Below are 20,453 nucleotides of genomic sequence, written 5' to 3' on the forward strand. Positions count from 1 at the left end.
GGCTAGATCTCAAGACCCTGAGATCAGAACCTGAGTCAAAATCGAGTTGGATGCTCAACCAACTGAGCCACCCAGACCCCCCCATATTCAGTTTTATTTTTAAGAAATATTTATTAGAGCCTGCTATGTACTATGTGCCAGAGACACAAAGATGAACCAGATGGTCTCTGCCTTCACTGAGCTCTGGGCTATGCAGGGAACCCAGTTCAAAGTCAGAACATCACAGTACAGTGGGAAATACCTCAATAGAGGTAGACACAGATTTTTAAGGGCCAATCCCCTGTGAAAATCTTCCACTCTTGGTTTCTGGGCTCAGTTTTCCTCATTTCAAGTTCAATGTGAAAAAAAATAAAATAGTAATAATGCAAATGTCCCAGATGGTCATGGTTGGGTCAGACATTTCCTTCTGGTTAATCCAAGGCATTTGTGGGCTCATTCTGAATGTCCACTCTCACCTACAAGAGCTCACCACACCTACAGGTATGACAATGGGCAGCTGCACACCACAGAAATTCTAGCAGGTCAGGAAACTTGAATGTTAGTCCTGTGGCTTTGTGGCTAACAGAACTGTATGCTGTTGCACAAATCATATAACTTCCCTGTGTTTTAATTTCCGCTCTGTGAAACGGAGCAGTTGGGGCAGCCCTCAGGCGGTCTCCATGTCTAGTAAGAGTCCCTCAAAGACAATTTCAAACCTTCTTCTTCTCGGTAGCCACTACCTAGCAAACCCTGGGCACATATTCAGTGCTCAAATGTCTACTGAATAGGTGTATGAATAAATAATTATTAGGGCAGCATGAATCATGGAATCAGTCAACAAACGTTTTTGAATGTCTACTAAGTACTCTGTGGAGTGAGGAAACCAAATAGGGGCAGAATGGTATTTTCTCCCCACTTTCCCCTTACCTCCTTCCTGAAGAGGGAGCTTTGTAAAGCAGAGACTGTGTTGAAACAAATAATGTTCTTCAGATGGGCTCTAAGTAGTTGTCAATATTAACAAGAAAAAAGTCTGTCCTGGGGGTGTTTTAGATCAATGGATCCAAAGGGACACAAAGCCCCCTCCTGTGGTACCCAGGACCCAACACCCCACCTCAAGTCCTTGGAGGAGAAAACCAGACAGAGGGAACTGACTGGGAGCCAGCACTGAGGGGACCCAGAGAAAGGGCTAGGAGGAACTCACGGACCCTACAGCAGCCTGGGAGTGGGCTGGCTGACAATTCAATGGGGAAAGGAAAGCACTCCCCCCAGGTTCCCTGTGGTGGGTGACCATTCATCAGTGAAATTTTCTTTCTGATAATGGACTGCACTTTTCACATGCTTCCTAACATACCAGGCCTAGTTAAAGTGTTACAAGAATATCACTTAATTCAACAAATATTGATAGAGTACTCCCAAAGTGCCAGGCCCTGCATAAGTTCAAGAACACAAAAATGAACAGTAACACCCCCCCCTTGCCCTCAAAGATCCCCAGCCAGTTAGCTCCATGCTCCTTCTCTGTGCTTCCCTCCTTTCCACCTTCTACCAACGCAAATCCTACTCTACCAGCAAGACACCACCCAAGCTCCACCTAACCCAGAGTTCCCTGAGTGACTCTGAGCCTACCATGCACTCCTGCCACTTCTGGTATTTGGTTCCACTTCCATTTCTAGGTTTTATGAATATATGTCATCTTGCTTTAGATTTGAGCCTCCAGAGAACAGAGACCATTGTTAGAATTTTCCAGAGAAACCACATCAATGGTTTATATCAGACCTAGCTTTATCAGACCAAGCTTTCAACTGGAGGACAATCCCCATTGTACCTGCCCCATGCAGGTGCTTTATAAATTCTATAGTAGCAAAATCTATAATCAACACTCCAACATGTCCATAAGCGGCAATAATTTGAAAATTGACAGGGTAAGAATAAATAGGGTTTGACTCATGACTTGCCTCTTCCCTCCTCTTAAACAACCAAGCCACTGTTCTCACTCCTGTCTGGAGACTACCTGGGAGGACTTCCTTGTTAACCTTCCCTTCAGCACCCCCCACCCCTGCAAATATCACTCAGCATTCAAGCCCAGTATCTCCTCTTCCTTTGAGCACATTTCCCAAAGTCTCTGAAATGAGTCAAGTTTAGTAAGTACTAATGTTCTGTAACCCTTCATGGTTACTCTAAATAGTATTACCTTCTTCCTTTGCCTTGGGCTGTTTCCAAACAAGGTCCAGAGCCAACAAACACCCTTTAAGGGCTCCTGCCCTCCTGTGGTTCCTGTTTCTCAAACCCTCTTGGACCTGAAGCCCTAGGGTCTTGCACCAGCCCAGTTCCCGCTCCTTTCGGCTGGAGCAACTAAGCCCCAGCCACCTTCCTGACAAACAAGGGGTCCCAGTTTCAGAGCCAATGTTCTGAGCAAGAGAGAAATAGCCTCTCCTCTTCAGGACTCTCTTGCTTCCCACCTTACCCATGTGGCCATAGAACCGGGAGGAAATTGTAAATGGAGTGAGGACAGGGCAACTTCACAAGCAACACTCTGGATGCAAATATTGTGCCAAGGCCATAGGCCCAGAGGATGGACCCTTAGTACTCCCTTTCCTGCCCAATATTAAGCTAGAAAGTATCACCAAAGGTATAAGGAAATTCAAAGATTAAAATGATTTGGGAAAGAAATCATAGCACCCTGGGAGGGAAGGAGGGAACCAGTACTGCTGCCAAGTTGTCAGTCACCTTCCTGTGTTCTTAAGAATGCTTCACTTCTTTTGTTTGGCCAGTTTTTCCTCCTAGATTCCTGTAAACCTGTTACCTAACAAGGTCAGCATCACTTAGCTGTTCTCACCCTCTAATGGGAACACTGGCCAGGGATTAAAGCCCAGACCACCATCCCAAGGAAGACAGGAAGACATCCGGAGCCTCCAACTAGGAACCTTCTGCACTCTCTTCAACCAACTCACAGCAGCACCAACAGTTGCAATGAAAATTCTAATCTCTTCTCTCCTTCTGTTGCTGCCACTAATGCTGATGCCTGTGGTCTCTAGCAGCCCAAATCCAGGTAATGAGATTAATTTTTTATAAAGGGAAACAGGGGGGGATCCCTGGGTGGCGCAGCGGTTTGGCGCCTGCCTTTGGCCCAGGGCGCGATCCTGGACACCCGGGATCGAATCCCACGTCCGGCTCCCGGTGCATGGAGCCTGCTTCTCCCTCCGCCTGTGTCTCTGCCTCTCTCTCTCTCTCTGTATGACTATCATAAATAAATAATAAAAAAAATTTTTTTAAAAAAAAGGGAAACAGGGGGGAGAAAAAGTGGAAAAACAGAAAAGAAAAAGTGGCAAAAAAAAAAAAAAATCATGCATTGAAATATAGCCCCTTCCACCTACAGGGATTTGGGGCAAGTTAGCTTCTGCCAATGCCCGCTTCCTCACCCACAAAAAGGAAAAGACTATACTTATATCCAAAGAGTGTTGTGAGGGCAGCCCAGGTGGCTCAGCGGTTTGGCACTGCCTTCGGCCCAGGTGTGATCCTGGAGACCTGGGATTGAGTCCCACATCAGGCTCCCTGCATGGAGCCTGCTTCTCCCTCTGCCTGTGTCTCTACCTCTCTCTGTGTGTGTCTCTCATGAATATATAAATAAATTTTTTTAAAAAAGAGTGTTGTGAGAACAAAATGAGATGGTGGGTATCAAAATGTTTGAAACTGTAGCTAGCAAAACATATACATATACTGGCTCAATAAAAATCTGCTCTCTTACCTTCAGCCCCTAAATCCTTTTCCAGAAGAACCAGTCTTGGTGACAGTGTATATTCATGGAGGACGAGAACTCCTTGCTTATATTTTCTTTATAGTGTACCAGAATGCCACCAATAATTTTTTTAAAGATTTTGTTTATTTATTCATGAGAGACACACAGAGAAAGAGGCAGAGACACAGGCAGAGGGAGAAGCAGGCTCCATGCAGGGAGCCTGATGTAGGACTCAATCCCGGGACTCTGGGATCACACCCTGAGGAAAACAGAGACGCTCAACCACTGAGCCACCCTGGCATCCCGACACCAATAATTTTTAATGGTAAAATAATAAACTAGGGACTCCTGAGCGGCTCAGAGGTTGAGCGTCTGCCTTTCGCTCAGGGCATGATCCTGGGATCCAGGATCAAGTCCCACGTCGGGCTCCCTGCATGGAGCTTCTCCCTCTGCCTATGTCTCTTCCTCTCTCTCTGTGTCTCTTGTGAATAAATAAAATCTTAAAAAAAAAAAAAAATAAATAAATAATAAAGTAATAAACTAGAAAAATCATATCACCAGATAGTATCCATGTTGGAAGCTTTAGCCATACTCAGCTGACCTTCTGGGAAGCAGGCCTTAGGTTAGAGACTCCAAATCAGCTCCAGCTCTCACTACATCTCAGGTGGCCTCACCGTTAGCAGAACAACCACACAGAAGAGAGCTCATCCCATATATGTTTCTGCTTGAGAGAACCAACTCCCCAAGGGTTACTTTGGGGGTTTTTTTGTTGTTGTTGTTTTGTTTTTGTTTGTTTATTTTATTTATTTATTAGAAACAGAGAGAAAGAGAGAGAGAGAGAGAGGCAGAGGGAGAAGCAGACTCCATGCAGGGAGCCTGACATGGGACTCAGTCCCGGGCCTCCAGGATCACACCCTGGGCTGAAGGCAGCGCTAAACTGCTAAGCCATCGGGGCCTCCCCCAAGGGTTACTTTGAAGTAAAATAACTTTGTTACATATTTAAAATCAACTTGATCCTTAAAATCGGAAGTTCACTTTACCCCAAATTCGAACTTCCCTTCCCTAGTAGAGAGAGGTCTCTGGAAGGTGCTGGGCCTCATAGCACTAGGGCTTAGGCTGCCAGTCTTGAGGGGAAGGCTTTTCCATCATTATGACAGACACCAAGGCCAGAGTCCTTAGCCTCGATTCAAACCTCTAACCACAACCTGCCTTTCCAATCCACCCCTCCACTCACTAACAAATGCTCTATGCTCCCCCTAAATTAGATTGTTGGCTGTTCCCTGAATGGGTCTCGTGCTTTCACACTAGCTTAACCTCACTCATACACTCAGCTCAGAAACCACCTCCTCCTCAGAGCCTCCCCGATTCTTCTCACTACCAGGTATGAGGCCTCTGTCCTGTGAACATACTTAGCCCTAACTTGACTCTCTCTTTGCACTTGTCATTTTCTATCTTATATTGAAGGGATTGGTGTGCCTTTCCTATCTCTATCCCCTGCCCTTCTAGACTATAACCTCCTTGGTGGCACAATCTGCTATATTGTTTCCATATCTCTCACACTATCGAGCATAGTATTCAGTAAATATTTGCTAAGTGAAGAATAAATGCTCAGGTTTCTAAGTTCAAAATGTTGCCCTTGAAAGACTCTACACCTTGGTTTAATAGCAGTTCTATTGAAATTTGGATCAGGGCAATTCTTTGCTGTAGGGTGCTATTCTGTGCATTGTAAGATATTCAGCAGCATCCGTGTGGCCAGTACCAACTAGATGCCAATAGAAGGCTCTCCACTTCTTCCTCCAGTTAAGATAGACAAAAGTTAACTCCAGACGTTGCCAAATGTCCCCTGGAGGGGGAAACCACTCCCCAGCTGAGAACCCCTGCTCTATATCAATAGTTCTCACACCTGGCTATAGGTTTAGACTTACTTAGACCTGTAGACTCAGCCTTGAAGTCCAGGGAACCTAGATCCAAATCCTCACTCCACCACTTACTCTGCATCTTTGAACAAACTACTTCACTTTTTGGAGCCCGTTTTATCATCTTAAAATGAGTAAAATACCACTTAAAACATATAATTGTTGTGAATGTCAAATGACCTATAATGTGTACATAACAAGGATTCAATAAATGGACTGAGTAAAATTTCTCAAGTAGCTTCTCAAGCACAATGCCAATGAATTAGGGAAGGCTCACTGTGCTGCCAGTTGGCACTATTACAGCCATATCCAGCTCAATCCAGGTCACCCAGCCAAGCACAGTTTTGGAGTGCCCAAGTCTGACTGGAGGAACAATTCCCCTCACTTTCCCATCCCCCAAATTCTCAAAATAAAATCTGATCTTACTTTATCTCTTAGAATAACAACATACATGCACAGTGTGTTTTTCACAGAGAGGGAGGAGAATAGATAAGAATATATGAGAATGCCAGGAAACAAATCACTTATAATAATAGATTAATTACTTATAATATCATTATTAACTACAAAATTATCTACAATAATAGCTGAAATGTGTTAAGCAATCCTATGTGGCAGGCAATGTTCTAAGCACTTCAAACATATTACCTCATTGTGTCCTCCCAGAAATATAATGTATTTTTTAATTCACTTTTTATTTTTCAGACTTAAAAAATGCTGTAAAAATAATCATAGTTCCAATATATCTTTCATCCAGTTTTTTTCAAATAACATCTTACATAACTATGATTATCAAAACCAGGAAATTAGCATTGACATAATATTAATTATGAATGTACTAATATTCACAGTTTTGCTGATCACTCTCATAATGTCCCTTTTCTGGTCTAGCATCTAATCCAGTATGCTAAACTGAATAAAGTTGTCATATCTCCCTGGTTTGCCCCAAGCTAGAGTAGTTTCTCAGTCTTCTTTGTCTTTCATGATTTTGACAGGTTTTTTTTTTTTTTTTTTTTTTTTTTTAATTCATGAGAGACACAGAGAAAGGCAGAGACAGGCAGAGGGAGAAGCAGGCTCCCTATGGGGAGCCTGATTCAGGATTCGATCCCAGGATGCCGGGATCATGAACTGAGCCAAAGGCAGACACTCAAGCACTGAGCCACGCAGGTGCCCCAATTTTGACAGTTTTGAAGATACTAGTCAGTTATTTTGTAGAAAGCGCCTCAGTTTGGGTTTGTCTGCTGTTTCTTCATGATTAAATTCAGATTATGCATTTTGGGCAAGAATACCACAGAAGTAATGTGTGCCTACTCCATGCATCACATCAGACAGCCCATGATACTGATCATTCCCAACTACTGAGGATGTTAATTTTGAACACTTGGTTAAGGTGGTGTCTGCCAGGTTTCTCTACTGTAAAGTTACTCTTTTTCCCATTGTAATAAATAAGTATCTTGTGGAGAGATAATTTAAGGCTATGCAAAAAGCCTGTTTCTTCTCTTCATACTTTTGCCAACTAATTTTTAAAATCCATTGACGATTCCCATCTTCAACAAGTGTTACTGTGGTATTAGCCAAATGGTAATTTTCTATTTCCATCATTCCTTCTACATTTATTTTTTTTTAAGATTTATTTATTCATGAGAGACACAGACAGAGAGGCAGAGACACAGGCAGAGGGAGAAGCAGGCTCCATGCAGGGAGCCTGATGTGGGACTCAATCCTGGGACTCCAGGATCATATCCTGGGCTGAAGGCAAGCACTCAACCACTGAGCCACCCAGGAGTTCCTCCTTCTACATTTATTAATTGGGATTCTACTATAAGAAAAAGCTTCAGGGGATCCCTGGGTGGCTTGGCGGTTTAGCGCCTGCCTTTGGCCCGGGGTGTGATCCTGGGGTCCCGGGATCAAGTCCCGCGTCGGGCTCCAGGCATGGAGCCTGCTTCTCCCTCCTCCTGTGTCTCTGCCTCTCTCTCTCTCTCTCTCTCTCTATGTCTATCATAAATAAATAAATCTAAAAAAAAAAAAGAAAAAGCTTCTCCTTCTCTCCCATTTATTTATTGACTTATTTATTTATACACATAAAAACTCATGGACATTTATGGATTATAATCCATCACTATCATTATTATGTTGTTCATATTGTCTCAAAATGGAACATTGAGAGCTCCTGCAAGTAGACTTTTATGTCTTTTTAACATATCATTCTTTAGCAATTCCAGACTTTCTGATACCATAAGATGCTCCAGGCTCATCTGTACTTCCCTGGCTTGCCCTGGAATCAGCCATTTCTCCAAGGAGCTCTGGTTCCTTTTCCTGGAGAATGGTATTCACAAACCCTGGGCAGTAAGGTATTGCAAGGTATTGCCCATGGCTACCAGTGGCTAGTGCTTCTGGGCCCTCTAGTGGACAAAGCAAGGAAATAGACACATGCACACACATTAGTGGACTCTTATTAGGCTCATTTTACAAATTAGGTAAATGAGACGCAGAGGTTAGCAACTTGCCCAAAATCATAAAGTTAATACGTAATGGAACAGGGAAGTGAAAATAATGACCGATCTACCACAAGTCCTAACAAGAGGGAGTAACTTCTTTACACATACAGGTCAGCAGAAAGCAACAAACCTAACACTCCAGATACCCTCTTTGGGACCAAGTAACAGAAGTCTGCAATAATAACCACAGTAATAACCACCAGGTAACTGAACACCTACTTGGACACTGGCTATTGGGCATCCCCAGTAGCTCATTTATTCCTAATTCTGCAATGTGGATATTCGTTTTATAAACCAGAGAATCAAAGATCAAAGCCAAGACTACATCATTAAGTGATAGAGCAAGTAGTTGAGCAAGTAGTTGAGCAAGTAGTTGATCCAGGTCTGCCTGGATGTAAAATTCATGCTTATCCCACTATATCAATATTTTCCAAAATTGATTTTCAGTAGGACATAAATGAGCTTTAACTTTATTTTTTTAACGTATTTATTCATGAGAGACACAGAGAAAGAAGCAGAGACATAGGCAGAAGGAGAAGCAGACTCCCTGTAGGGAGCCCGATGTGGGACTCAATCCTGGGACCCCAGGATCACACACTAAGCTGAAGATAGATGCTGAGCCACTGAGCTATCCAGGTATCCTGAACTTTTGTTTTATAAATTATATGTTTATGTTAATGAATGTTAGAAAAAAATCTAAGATGTACCAAACCCCTAATCTCACAGATAATATTGCAGAGGATGACGCTGTTTTGTAAACTAAATTTGTTTAAAGAAAAATGGGGATCCCTGGGTGGCGCAGCGGTTTGGCGCCTGCCTTTGGCCCAGGGCATAATCCTGGAGACCCAGGATCGAGTCCCACATCGGGCTCCCGGTGCATGGAGCCTGCTTCTCCCTCTGCCTGTGTCTCTGCCTCTCTCTCTCTCTCTCTCTGTGACTATCATAAATAAATAAAAACATAAAAAAAAATAAAGAAAAATAAAGAAAAAGTAAGCAGAGTGCCTGGGTGGCTCAGACGGTTAAGTGTCTGCCTTTGGCTCAGGTCATGATCCCAAGGTCCTGGAATCAAGTTCTCCCTCTCCCTCTGCCTGCAGCTCACCCTGCTGTGCTCTCTCACTCTCTCTCAACTAAATAAATAAATCTTATAAAGAAAAAGTAAGAAGTAAATAATAGTAGAGGTGGTACAAGCTACAGCAAGAATCATAAAGGTCATCCAGAAATATCTGAGGTTTGGGAAACATAATACTATAGACATGTGCAACTTATTCTAGATTATACTATGGAATTAGAGGCTACAAAAAGAACAACAGATTAAGAAACTTTGACCTGCGTTTTAGCTTCAGATGTGTCACCATTACCTTGGTGAACTTGGGTATTTCATTTGCTCTCTCTGGGCCTCAGTTTCCTCATCTGAAAAAAAGGGGGGGGGTAGTGATTAAGTTATTTAGTACAACCCTTTTAAAAGCAATTTAGTTATAATATCAAAAAATATAAAACTGTTCTTAACTTTTGTTTTATTTTTTTTAAGATTTATTTATTTATGATAGACAGAGAGAGAGAGAGAGGCAGAGACAGGAGGAGGGAGAAGCAGGCTCCATGCTGGGATCCCGACATGGGACTCGATCCCGGGACTCCAGGATCGCACCCTGGACCAAAGGCAGGCGCTAAACCGCTGAGCCACCCAGGGATCCCCTGTTCTTAATTTTTGACCCAGTAATTCCACTTTGGGAAGAAATCTTGCCCAATAATTTAACATTTGGAAAACAGTTACAAACTTAAAGAAATGTATCAATATTCAAAAATAAAACAATCTAAAAATTCAGCATGGGCGAATAGTTAAATTATCTGGAGCACTCAGGATCCCTGGGTGGCTCAGCGGTTTAGCACCTGCCTTCGGCCCAGGGCGTGATCCTGGAGTCCGGGATCAAGTCCCACCTCAGGCTCCCTGCATGGAGCCTGCTTCTCTCTCTGCCTGTGTCTCTGCCTCTCTCTGTCTGTGTCTTAAATAAATAAATAAATAAATAAATAAATAAATAAATAAATAAATAAATAAAATATTTTAAAAATAAATAATAAAATAATCTGGAGCACATATACTTGTTGGGAATATTATGCAATCTTTAAAAATGTCTCTTATGGGGGTACCTGGGTGGTTCGGTTGGTTAAGTATCTACTTTCAGTTCAGGCCATGATCTCAGGGTCCTGGGATAGAGCTCTGTGTGGGTTCCCTACCCAGAAGGGAATCTGTTTCTCTTTCTCCCTCTGCCCCCCTCCACCTCTCATGCTCTCTCTCTCTCAAATAAATAAACTTTTTTTTACAAAAGGAGGGAGCACCAGGTGGCTCAGTCATGTGTCCAACTGAGTGTCCAACTCTTGATTTTGGTTCAGGTCATGATCTCAGGGTCATGAGATCCAGCTCTGCCTGGGTGTGGAGCCTGCTTGAGATTCTCTCTCTCTTGAGATTCTCTCTCTCCCTCTGCCCCTCCCCATATGCGCTCTCTCTTTCTCCAAAAAGAAAGAAAAGTTAATAGAAATGTCCATTATGAAGATGACATAGCAACATGCTTATAAAGTGAACAAAAAGAAACTTATTCACATAGTATGGTTATCAATGTATAAAGAAAATCATACGCAAGAAACACACCCAAAATACCACCAGATGGTAAGAGCAAATATTTCTTTATCTGTACTTTCCAAATTTTCTCTACTATAGCTATATTACATTTAGAATTTTAAAACTTCTCAATAAAGAGATTCAACTAAGTAACCTCCAAGAGTCCTTCTGGCTCTAACATTCTGTGGCTTTCCTCTGGAACTACAAGCAGAGGTCAGGTGAGAGTAAAATATTAGAAAAGTTTAGATGGCAGGAGCTATGTGTGCCTGTTTAAATTATTTTAATAGTACTCAAAACAGCACATGAGAACAATTTGGAAACTAGAACTTGGGGAAATGATGCAACACCTTCCATCTATGTGGCAGAAAGGGCACAAGTCTGGGAAAGAGCCCTTGGATTGAACCAGAGGACCTCTAAGGGCCCTTTCTAGACAAGTTGTTCATTTGCTTATTGAACAAACATTTACAAAGCATCTACCATGTGTCAGCTGTATGCAGCTGAATGACTACTGAGCCATCGATGGGAGAAAGATTTTTAGTTTCCTAGGACAGTCCCAACAAAATAGCACAGAATGAGGGACTTAAACAACAAAAATTTATTTTCTCATATCTCTGGTATCTCTTTGCCCAAATCTCTTCTTCTTAGAAGGACTCCAGTTGGACTGAATTTGAACCCACCATATAACCACATTTTAACTCAGTCATCTCTTTAAAGACTCTATCTTCAAATACAGTCATTTTGAAGTACTGGGGGTTGGAGCTTTTTTAAGCAACAAACTATATGTATAACTGCATTGAGAGCTGCATTCAAATACAATGAGGAACCATGTGAAGGCATAATTAATTCTTATGGGAACTATCAGAAACTGCTATACAGACAAAGCATCATCTAGGCCCAGTTTTAGCTCCAGAATCTCAAGTCTAACAACCATCATTCTTGATTGTCATAGAAATATTTTAGGATCACAAAACAGGGATCCCTGGGTGGCGCAGCGGTTTGGCGCCTGCCTTTGGCCCAGGGCGCGATCCTGGAGACCCGGGATCGAATCCCACGTCAGGCTCCCGGTGCATGGAGCCTGCTTCTCCCTCTGCCTATGTCTCTGCCTCTCTCTCTCTCTCTATGTGACTATCATAAATAAATAAAATTTAAAAAAATTAAAAAAAAAAAAAAAAAAAGGATCACAAAACAGGAATAAGACAGCACCAAGAGATAAAACAGACTTGACTAGAAGCCAAAAGAAGATTGGCTTTGTTCCAAAGCCAAAAAAGTAGAGACCATCCTCTTATAGCTGAACTGGGATTATGGATTCAAATACAGGAAACTTGAAGGTCAGGTGAAGATCCTGACTAGTGTATGGAATAATCTGCTCCTTGTTCCCATTTCTTAAGTCATGAGAATTTTAATGTGTGCTGGGGCTAGGGGGTATTGTCAGGTGTCTTTTCCCCCCACTAAAGGTTTATTTATTTACTTGAGAGAGAGAGAGAACACATGCACAGGGGAAGAGGGGGAGAGAAACCCAAGCTAACTACATGCGTAGCATGGAGCCCAACACAGAGCTCAATGCAGGGCTTGATCCCACAACCCTGAAATCATGACCCTGAGATCATGACCTGACCTGAACCAAGGGTCGGATGCTTAACCAACTGAGCCATCCAGGCGCCCCATCAGGTCTTGATTAACACCCACCTCTTGTCCCTTCTTCCATCCAGAAGTCATTCTTTTCCCACCTACCTCCAGCTAAGCTTTTCTCTAAGCCAGATTTTTTTTTTTAAGATTTTATTTATTCATGATAGAGAGAGAGAGAAGCAGAGACACAGGCAGAGGGAGAAGCAGGCTCCATGCTGGGACCCTGACGCGGGACTCTATCCGGGGAATCCGGGATCACACCCTGGGCCAAAGGCAGGCACTGAACTGCTGAGCCACCCAGGGATTCCTCTAAGCCAGATTTTAAACCTCAATTCCTTATCCATTTAAAATAGTCCTGTGAAATGTTGGAGAGGTGTGGAGAAAGGGAAACCCTCCTGCACTGTTGGTGGGAATGTGAACTGGTGCAGCCACTCCGGAAAACTGTGTGGAGGTTCCTCAAAGAGTTAAAAATAGGGCAGCGGTGGCGCAGCGGTTTAGCGCCGCCTGCAGCCCGGGGTTTGATCCTGGGGACCCTGAACGGAGTCCCACATTAGGCTCCCTGCATGGAGCCTGCTTCTCCCTCTGCCTGTGCCTCTGCCTCTCTCTCTCTCTCTCTCTCTGTGTGTCTCTATGAATAAATAAAATCATTAAAAAAAAAAAAGAGTTAAAAATAGATCTGCCCTACGACCCACCAATTGCACTGCTGGGGATTTACCCCAAAGATACAGATGCAATGAAACACCGGGACACCTGCACCCGGATGTTTATAGCAGCAATGTCCACAATAGCCAAACTGTGGAAGGAGCCTCGGTGTCCATCGAAAGATGAATGGATAAAGAAGATGTGGTTTATGTATACAATGGAATATTACTCAGCCGTTGGAAATGACAAATACCCACCATTTGCTTCGACGTGTATGGAACTGGAGGGTATTATGCTGAGTGAAATAAGTCAATCGGAGAAGGACAAACATTATATGGTCTCATTCATTTGGGGAATATAAAAAATAGTGAAAGGGGGGATCCCTGGGTGGCGCAGCGGTTTGGCGCCTGCCTTTGGCCCAGGGGGCGGTCCTGGATACCCGGGATCGAATCCCACGTCGGGCTCCCGGTGCATGGAGCCTGCTTCTCCCTCTGCCTGTGTCTCTGCCTCTCTCTCTCTCACTGTGTGCCTATCATAAATAAATAAAAGTTTAAAGAAAAATTAAAAAAAAATAGTGAAAGGGAATAAAGGGGAAAGGAGAAAAAATAAGTGGGAAATATCAGAAAGGGAGACAGAACATGAAAAACTCCTAACTCTGGGAAATGAACTAGGGGTGGTGGAAGGGGAGGTGGGCGGGGGGTGGGGGTGACTGAGTGACGGGCACTGAGGTGGGCACTTGACGGGATGAGCACTGGGTGTTATTGTATATGTTGGCAAATTGAACACCAATAAAAAATTTATTTTAAAAATAAATAAATAAAATAAATAAAATAAAATAGTCCTGTGACACCTCGGTGGCTCAGTGGTTGAGCATCTGCCTTTGGCTCAGGGCATGATTCTGGGTTCTGGAGATTGAGTCCCACATCAGATTCACTGCAAGGAGCCTGCTTCTCTCTCTCTGCCTGTGTCTCTGCCTCTGTGTGTGTGTCTCTCTCATAAATAAATAAAATCTTTTTCAAAAATAAAATTAAGTAAAAAATAAAATAGTCCTCTCTTGGGGCACCTGGGTGGCTCAGTGGTTGAGCGTCTGCCTTTGGCTCAGGTCATGATCCCACAGTTCTGGGATGGAATCCTGCACAGGGCTCCCCACAGGAAGCCTGCTTCTCCCTCTGCCTATGTCTCTGCGTTTCTGTGTGTGTCTCTCATGAATAAATAAATCTTTTAAAAAAATACTCTTCTCTTGAAGTACCCTAGATCCCTGAATAAAAAAAGGAAGGAAAAATTGCTCTGATGTAGGTAGCACAATGCTGGGGGATCATTTCTGTTGGCCCCTTCCCTTTCCAGTGCCTGGCCATGACCTGTTGCCTTCCACCAGGGGTCGCCAGAGGCCATCGGGATAATCGCCAGGCTCCTAGTAGGAGGCTCCAGGAAGATGGCCAAGAATGTGAGTGCAAAGGTCAGTATCAACAATAGCACTCCACGTCAGGATCCCGCTCTCACCCCTGAGTTCCCTTCATCTCCACCCCACAGACCTGTTCAGATGTTTTCTGAGCTGACTTCACCCACTGCCCTCTCCACCGGCCCACCACGCAGTACCAACGCTCGTCTTCTTCCTGAACCTCCGCAGTTGACCCCTCCCAGGTCCAAGGGGAGTTGGCTGAATCTCTAGCTGCCCCTTCCCCTTCACTCTTTTCCCCAAGAACCCAGGGCTGACTCCCAAAAACTTCCTGGATCTTGGTTTTGACCTTCTTTTACTCATAAATAAGACTGAAATCTGGGAGGCAAAATGGTTGGCTAAGTTACGGCAGCCAAAGGCAGATGCCTAGATCTTTTCTTCATTTTTTGGTCTCCTTAAATGATATCCTGATGCCCCCTCCAAACCTGCTACCAAATTCCTGGCAATACAGGTCAGGCAAAACAACTCAGAAATCCTGGTGCTCATGTAACTGGGTATCCCCTCTGTTCTCTGCTGACTCCTTTCCTAACTTCCAAGGCAATCTGAAAAAAAAAACTGGAAGGCAAGGAGGATAGCAAGTAAAGCCCTGTCCTACTCCCTACTCTCTTATTAACCTTCCCCTCTAAGTACCAACCCTGTTATTTCAGACTGGTTCCTGAGAGCTCATAAAAGAAAACTTATAACAGTGCCTGGGATGCCAAAGAAGCAGTGTCCCTGTGATCATTTCAAGGCCAATGTGAAGAAAACCAGTAAGTGTCAAAAGAATGACCTTCCTTAAACCAGAGTCGCTCTATTGAATCAGTGAGGGATAGACCAGGGTTTGAGAATAGACAAGAGAACAAAATGAAGACCAAGATAAGCCCATCTCTCAGCCCTTTCTACTCAATGTCAACTTAAAGAAATAGAAAGAGGAAGGAAAACAGGATACAATTTTCCTAATACTAGAAAGGTTCAACCAAATTCTTAGATTTTAGAAGCCCATTGCTTATCAAAGTGGAGGGAGATGGAGCTATTGGGCGCCTGGTCATTAATCTCTTAAGATGATACCAGTATCAATGTCAAATAGAATTTGGTTCCTCCCTTCAGCAGTTTTTAAATGCCATATAAAAAATAAATTGTCAAATTAAAAATGATTGATATTATGAAGACTGAGGGATCCCTGGATGGTGCAGCGGTTTAGTGCCTGCCTTTGGCTCAGGGAGCGATCCTGGAGACCCGGGATCGAATCCCACGTCAGACTCCCGGTGCATGGAGCCTGCTTCTCCCTCTGCCTATGTCTCTGCCTCTCTCTCTCTCTCTCTGTGACTATCATAAGTAAATAAAAATTTAAAAAAAAAGAAATCGATATTATGAAGACTGAGATAAATGAGGATCCTCATCACTGCTGGTAGAAGTAAAATAGGAAGTACCTATCAAAAATGTATCTATTTTTAAAAATTTTATTTTGGGGGGCTCCTGTATGGGTCAGTTGGTTAAGCATCTGGCTCTTGATTTTGCCTCAGGTCATGATCTCAAGGTCCTAGGATTGAGCCCTATGTCAGGCTCCATGCTCAGAGGGGTCTGCTTGAGGATTATCTCTCTCTCTCTCTCTCCACTCTGCCCCTTCCCCCTACTCGAGTTATATCTTCTGTCTCAAATAAATAAATCTTTTTTAAAAAATAAAATAAATATTTTATTTTTTAAGTAACCTGTACCCCCAGTGTGGGGCTCAAACTCACAACCCCAAGATCAAGAGTTGCATGCTCTACCAACTGAGCCAGCCAGGAGTCCCTCCTATCAAAAATTTAAGTGTGTGTACCTTTTATTCCAGTAATCTCACTTCAAGCAATCTCCAGCATAGGATATTAGCATGGATACTCAAAGATATACATAAAAGAATATTATAGCAGTATTTGTATTAACAAATAGATTAAAATAGAAACTATGCATCAAAAACAAATTGGGTAATTCTGTAGTTGTCAAAAATGATGAGGTAAATCATTATGTGTTGATTAGAAAGATATCCACAATAGATAAAATAAAAAAGAGAGGCACCCGGGTGGCATGATCAGTTAAGCGTCCAACTCTTACTTTTGGCTAGGGTCGTGATCTGGGGATAAGATGGAGTCCTGCATCAGGCTCCATGCTCAGCACAGAGTCTGTTTGAGATATTCTCTCTCTCTCTCTCTCTCTCTCTCTCTCTCCTGTCTCTCCTTCTCATGCTCTCTCTCTCTCTCTCTCTAAAATAAATAAATATTTTATAAAGAAAGAGAGGGTTGCCTGGGTGGCTCAGTTAGTTAAGCATCTGCCTTTCGGCTCAGGTCATGATCTCCAGGTCCTAGATCAAGCCCCACTTTGGGCTTCTTGCTCAACAGGGAGTCTGCTTCTCTCTCTCTCTCTCTCTCTCTCTCTAATAAATAAAATCTTTTTTTTTAATTTTTATTTATTTATGATAGTCACACACACAGAGAGAGAGAGAGAGAGAGAGGCAGAGACATAGGCAGAGGGAGAAGCAGGCTCTATGCACTGGGAGCCCGACGTGGGATTCGATCCGGGGTCTCCAGTATCACGCCCTGGGCCAAAGGCAGGCACTAAACCGCTGTGCCACCCAGGGATCCCTAAATAAAATCTTAAAATAAAAAAAGAAAGAAAAAAAGAAAGAGATGCCAAGACCTTACTTTACACTCTTCATGAAAATAAATTTCAAGTCCATTGAAGAGCTAAATTTGAGAAACAAATTTATAAGGGAACATGAGAGAATATAATCACGATCCTGAGGTAGGAAAGGATTTCTTAAATGAGATTTAAAAAAGATAAGCCATGGGATCTCTGAGTGGCTCAGCGATTTGGTGCCTGCCTTTGGCCCAGGGCATGATCCTGGAGTCGCGGGATCAAGTCCTGCATCGGGCTCCCTGCATGGAGCCTGCTCCTCCCTCTGCCTGTGTCTCTGTCTGTCTGTCTCTCTCTCTGCCTATCACGAATAAATGAAAAAAATTTTTTAAATCTTAAAAAAAAAAAAGATAAGGGGGGCACTTGATGGGATGAGCACTGGGTGTTATTCTGTATGTTGGCAAATTGAACACCAATAAAAAATAAATTTATTATTTAAAAAAAAAGATAAGCCATAAGATAAAAGATTAATAAATCTGATTTCACTGAAATTAAGAAATTTTGGTCATCAAAAGAATGAAATAACAATCTAGTATATGTGCTGCCGAAGCGAGCACTGAAATAACAATCTAAAAGTAGATTATATCTGCAGCATATGAAACGGACAAAGGATTAGTATTCCCAATATACAAAGAATTCTGACAGACCAATGAGAGGAAGTCAGGTAACACAACAGACAAATAGGCAAAAGTTGAATTGGCATTTCAGAGATAGGGAAATCTGAAAGGCTAATAAACATATGAAATGGCACCCACCCTTACTAGTAATTGGAAAAATGTGAATCAAAACCAAATGGAGGGATGCCTGGGTGGGTTAGCGGTTGGGTGTCTGCCTTCAGCTCAGGACGTGATCCTGAAAGGCCTGTATCGAGTCCGACATCGGGCTCCCTGCATGGGGCCTGCTTCTCCCTCTGCCTATGTCTCTGCCTCTCTCTGTCTCTCTCATGAATAAATAAAAAATAAAATAAAACCTTTAAAAAATAAAATAAAATAAAACAAAACAGATAGCCCTATACATCATTAGATTGGCAAAAATTTTAAAGTCTTACAATACAAACTTTGGCAGAGTAGGACAGAGAAACTCTCATCCTGCTACTGGGAGTAATTAATTAGTAAATCACTTTGAAAAGTGATTTTAGCAGCTATCTACTAAAGTTTAAGTTCTTTGACCAAGAAATTCTACTCCTAAAAAAAAAAGAAAAGAAATTCTACTCCTTGGTATATCCTCAAAAGGAATGTATTCCTATATACACCAGAACACACATACAAAAATTTCATAGCAGCATTCCTCATAACTACCCCAAGCTGATCATTGACCAATGAGTAAATAAATGGTGGTATCTTCAAATATTATGTATCAGTGAAAATGAATGTATAACAATGTAAATGAATCTGACATATATAACAATGAATTTTTTAAAAAGATACAAAGAAATAGCTATAGTATGATTTCATATACATAAATTTCAAAAATAGGCAAAACTAAACTAAATTACTTAGGAATACATAATTAAGTAGTAAACTAATAAAGAAAAAAGTCAGGGATCCCTGGGTGGCGCAGCGGTTTGGCGCCTGCCTTTGGCCCAGGGCGTGATCCTGGAGACCCAGGATCGAATCCCACGTCGGGCTCCCGGTGCATGGAGCCTGCTTCTCCCTCTGCCTGTGTCTCTGCCTCGATCTCTCTCTCTGGTGACTATCATAAATAAATAAAAATTTATAAAAAAAAAAAAAAAGTCAATGTTTACTATAAAAGTCAGGATTACCTCTGAGAGGGGGGAAGGGAAGTATAGAGATCAGAAAAGGAGAGGAGTAGCTGGCAATATTCCTTTTCTATTTTTTCTTAGGCCTGGGTATTAGTTTTTTGGACAGCTGCTTTAGAACTATTTATTGAAATGCACATACAAGTTTTTATGGACTTCCATTGATGTAAATGTAGTATCTAGCAATAATGGATGATTTGTTAAAGGTGCAGAGCAAAGCAATATGTATAGCATAATCTCATTTTTTTGTTTCTTCAAGTAAACTACTATGTTTACATACAAAAGGATATGGAAGGCTACAAACTATTAACAGTAGTTAGTTCTGAGGAATGAAAATTGAAGGATTTTAATTTTATTTTTTTTTAATTTTACTGTTTTCCATTGGACAGGTCTCACTCCTCTATCATTTTGAAAGCATTCATAAAAATTAAATTTTTAAAATGTTTTTAACATTAGTCTTTATTGTCACCCTAGGGAACCAAAGGCACCACAGGAAGCCAAACAAGCACTCCAGAGCCTGCCAGGAATTTCTCAAGCAATGTCAATTAAAGAGCTTTGCTCTGCCTTTATAGGAGCTCTGAGGACCTGCTCTCTCAATGCAACATTCTCATCAAGAACGTAGTGAGCGCACCTAGAGGATGCTCTTCTCCCACTTCCAGCTCCCCCTCCCTGTCCCCACTCCAATTGTTCTCACAAAGCATTTTGCCCAAGATTATTGCTCCCTCTAGTGCCCGATTCTCTTTTCAAGTGCGCCACCACCCCTCCCCCCCATCAATCCTTTCCCAGGGCTTAAGTCTAATTACCCAAAAGAAATCTGGAAATCCTGGTTTCTTAGCTGGTCCCAAATGACCTTAAATATAACCATGCAAGTAGCAAACAGAAGTCAATAAATATTTTTAAATGTAATAAGTCTAAATCATTTCTTTCAAATGGGGTCTGGCAACTCATTAATCCCCATTTTACCCTGTTTACCGCAAACTCTACCCAGATTCTACACACACTTCTCCCTACCACCACCCTCACTCTTCCACTCCACTGCTCAATTTTTTTATTATTTTACTCATTCAACAAACCTTTTTGAGGTAAGAGCTAGTGGGGGCAAAGAAACCAAGTATAGGGATCCCTGGGTGGCACAACGGTTTAGTGCCTGCCTTTGGCCCAGGGCGCAATCCTGGAGACCGGGGATCGAATCCCACGTCGGGCTTCCGGTGCATGGAGCCCGCTTATGTCTCTGCCTTTCTCTCTCTCTCTCTCTCTCTCTCTGTGACTATCATAAATAAATAAAAATTAAAAAAAAAAAAAGAAAGCAAGTATAGCAATGAACCTGACATGATCTTACTAAAGATAATGTTGATTAATTTTTAAAAATTAAGAAAAAGAAAACCCTGGCACAGTTTCCCAGCACATAAAACGCCTTTAGTATTTATGATTCTTCATATCATCATCATCATTAATGGTCATTGTACTCCATGAGTTTCCAATCTAGTACAGAAAATATATATCCACGACCATAGTTCAAGACTAGGGAGATAGTGTGGAAGATCTCAAATGCCATTGAAAACGGCTTCAATAAATAAATAA

At 42.3% G+C, this 20,453-nt stretch overlaps 1 protein-coding gene and 1 long non-coding RNA gene across 17 annotated transcripts in view; one reads left to right on the plus strand and one right to left on the minus strand.

The window, feature by feature from the left end:
- LOC144284823 (uncharacterized) overlaps window positions 1–20,453 on the minus strand; it is a 110,599-nt gene that overhangs the window by 67,721 nt on the left and 22,425 nt on the right. For 13 of the 15 annotated variants that reach the window (XR_013353252.1, XR_013353260.1, XR_013353262.1 and 10 more), the window contains one exon: window positions 9,485–9,536. This is a non-coding gene — a long non-coding RNA (uncharacterized LOC144284823). Of the gene's footprint in view, window positions 1–9,452; window positions 9,537–13,265; window positions 13,547–20,453 lie in introns of those variants that run through there. The other 2 variants (XR_013353267.1, XR_013353272.1) reach the window with 2 other exon arrangements.
- Window positions 2,735–19,781, plus strand: CXCL17 (C-X-C motif chemokine ligand 17). Of its 2 annotated transcripts, none has more exons than XM_077849886.1 (4): window positions 2,735–3,025; window positions 14,353–14,464; window positions 15,112–15,213; window positions 19,347–19,781. In XM_077849886.1, the coding sequence occupies exons 2-4, from the start codon at window positions 14,362–14,364 to the stop codon at window positions 19,442–19,444; spliced, it is 303 nt and encodes a 100-aa protein (XP_077706012.1). In that variant the 5' UTR covers window positions 2,735–3,025; window positions 14,353–14,361; the 3' UTR covers window positions 19,445–19,781. The 2 variants fall into 2 exon arrangements, with proteins under 2 accessions (XP_077706012.1, XP_077706001.1); XM_077849875.1 differs by having other exon boundaries at window positions 2,738–3,025; window positions 14,384–14,464.

The sequence above is a fragment of the Canis aureus genome, chromosome 1, assembly GCF_053574225.1.
Source record: "Canis aureus isolate CA01 chromosome 1, VMU_Caureus_v.1.0, whole genome shotgun sequence".
NCBI lineage: Eukaryota > Metazoa > Chordata > Mammalia > Carnivora > Canidae > Canis > Canis aureus.

Excerpts from the sequence above, each read along its gene's own strand:
- CXCL17 (XM_077849875.1), top strand. The coding sequence starts at position 2,947 with ATGAAAATTCTAATCTCTTCTCTCCTTCTGTTGCTGCCACTAATGCTG. Across the intron at positions 14,465-15,111 it reads CCAAGAATGTGAGTGCAAAG|ACTGGTTCCTGAGAGCTCAT; the intron begins GTCAGTATCAAC and ends CTGTTATTTCAG. Across the intron at positions 15,214-19,346 it reads GGCCAATGTGAAGAAAACCA|GGAACCAAAGGCACCACAGG; the intron begins GTAAGTGTCAAA and ends TTGTCACCCTAG.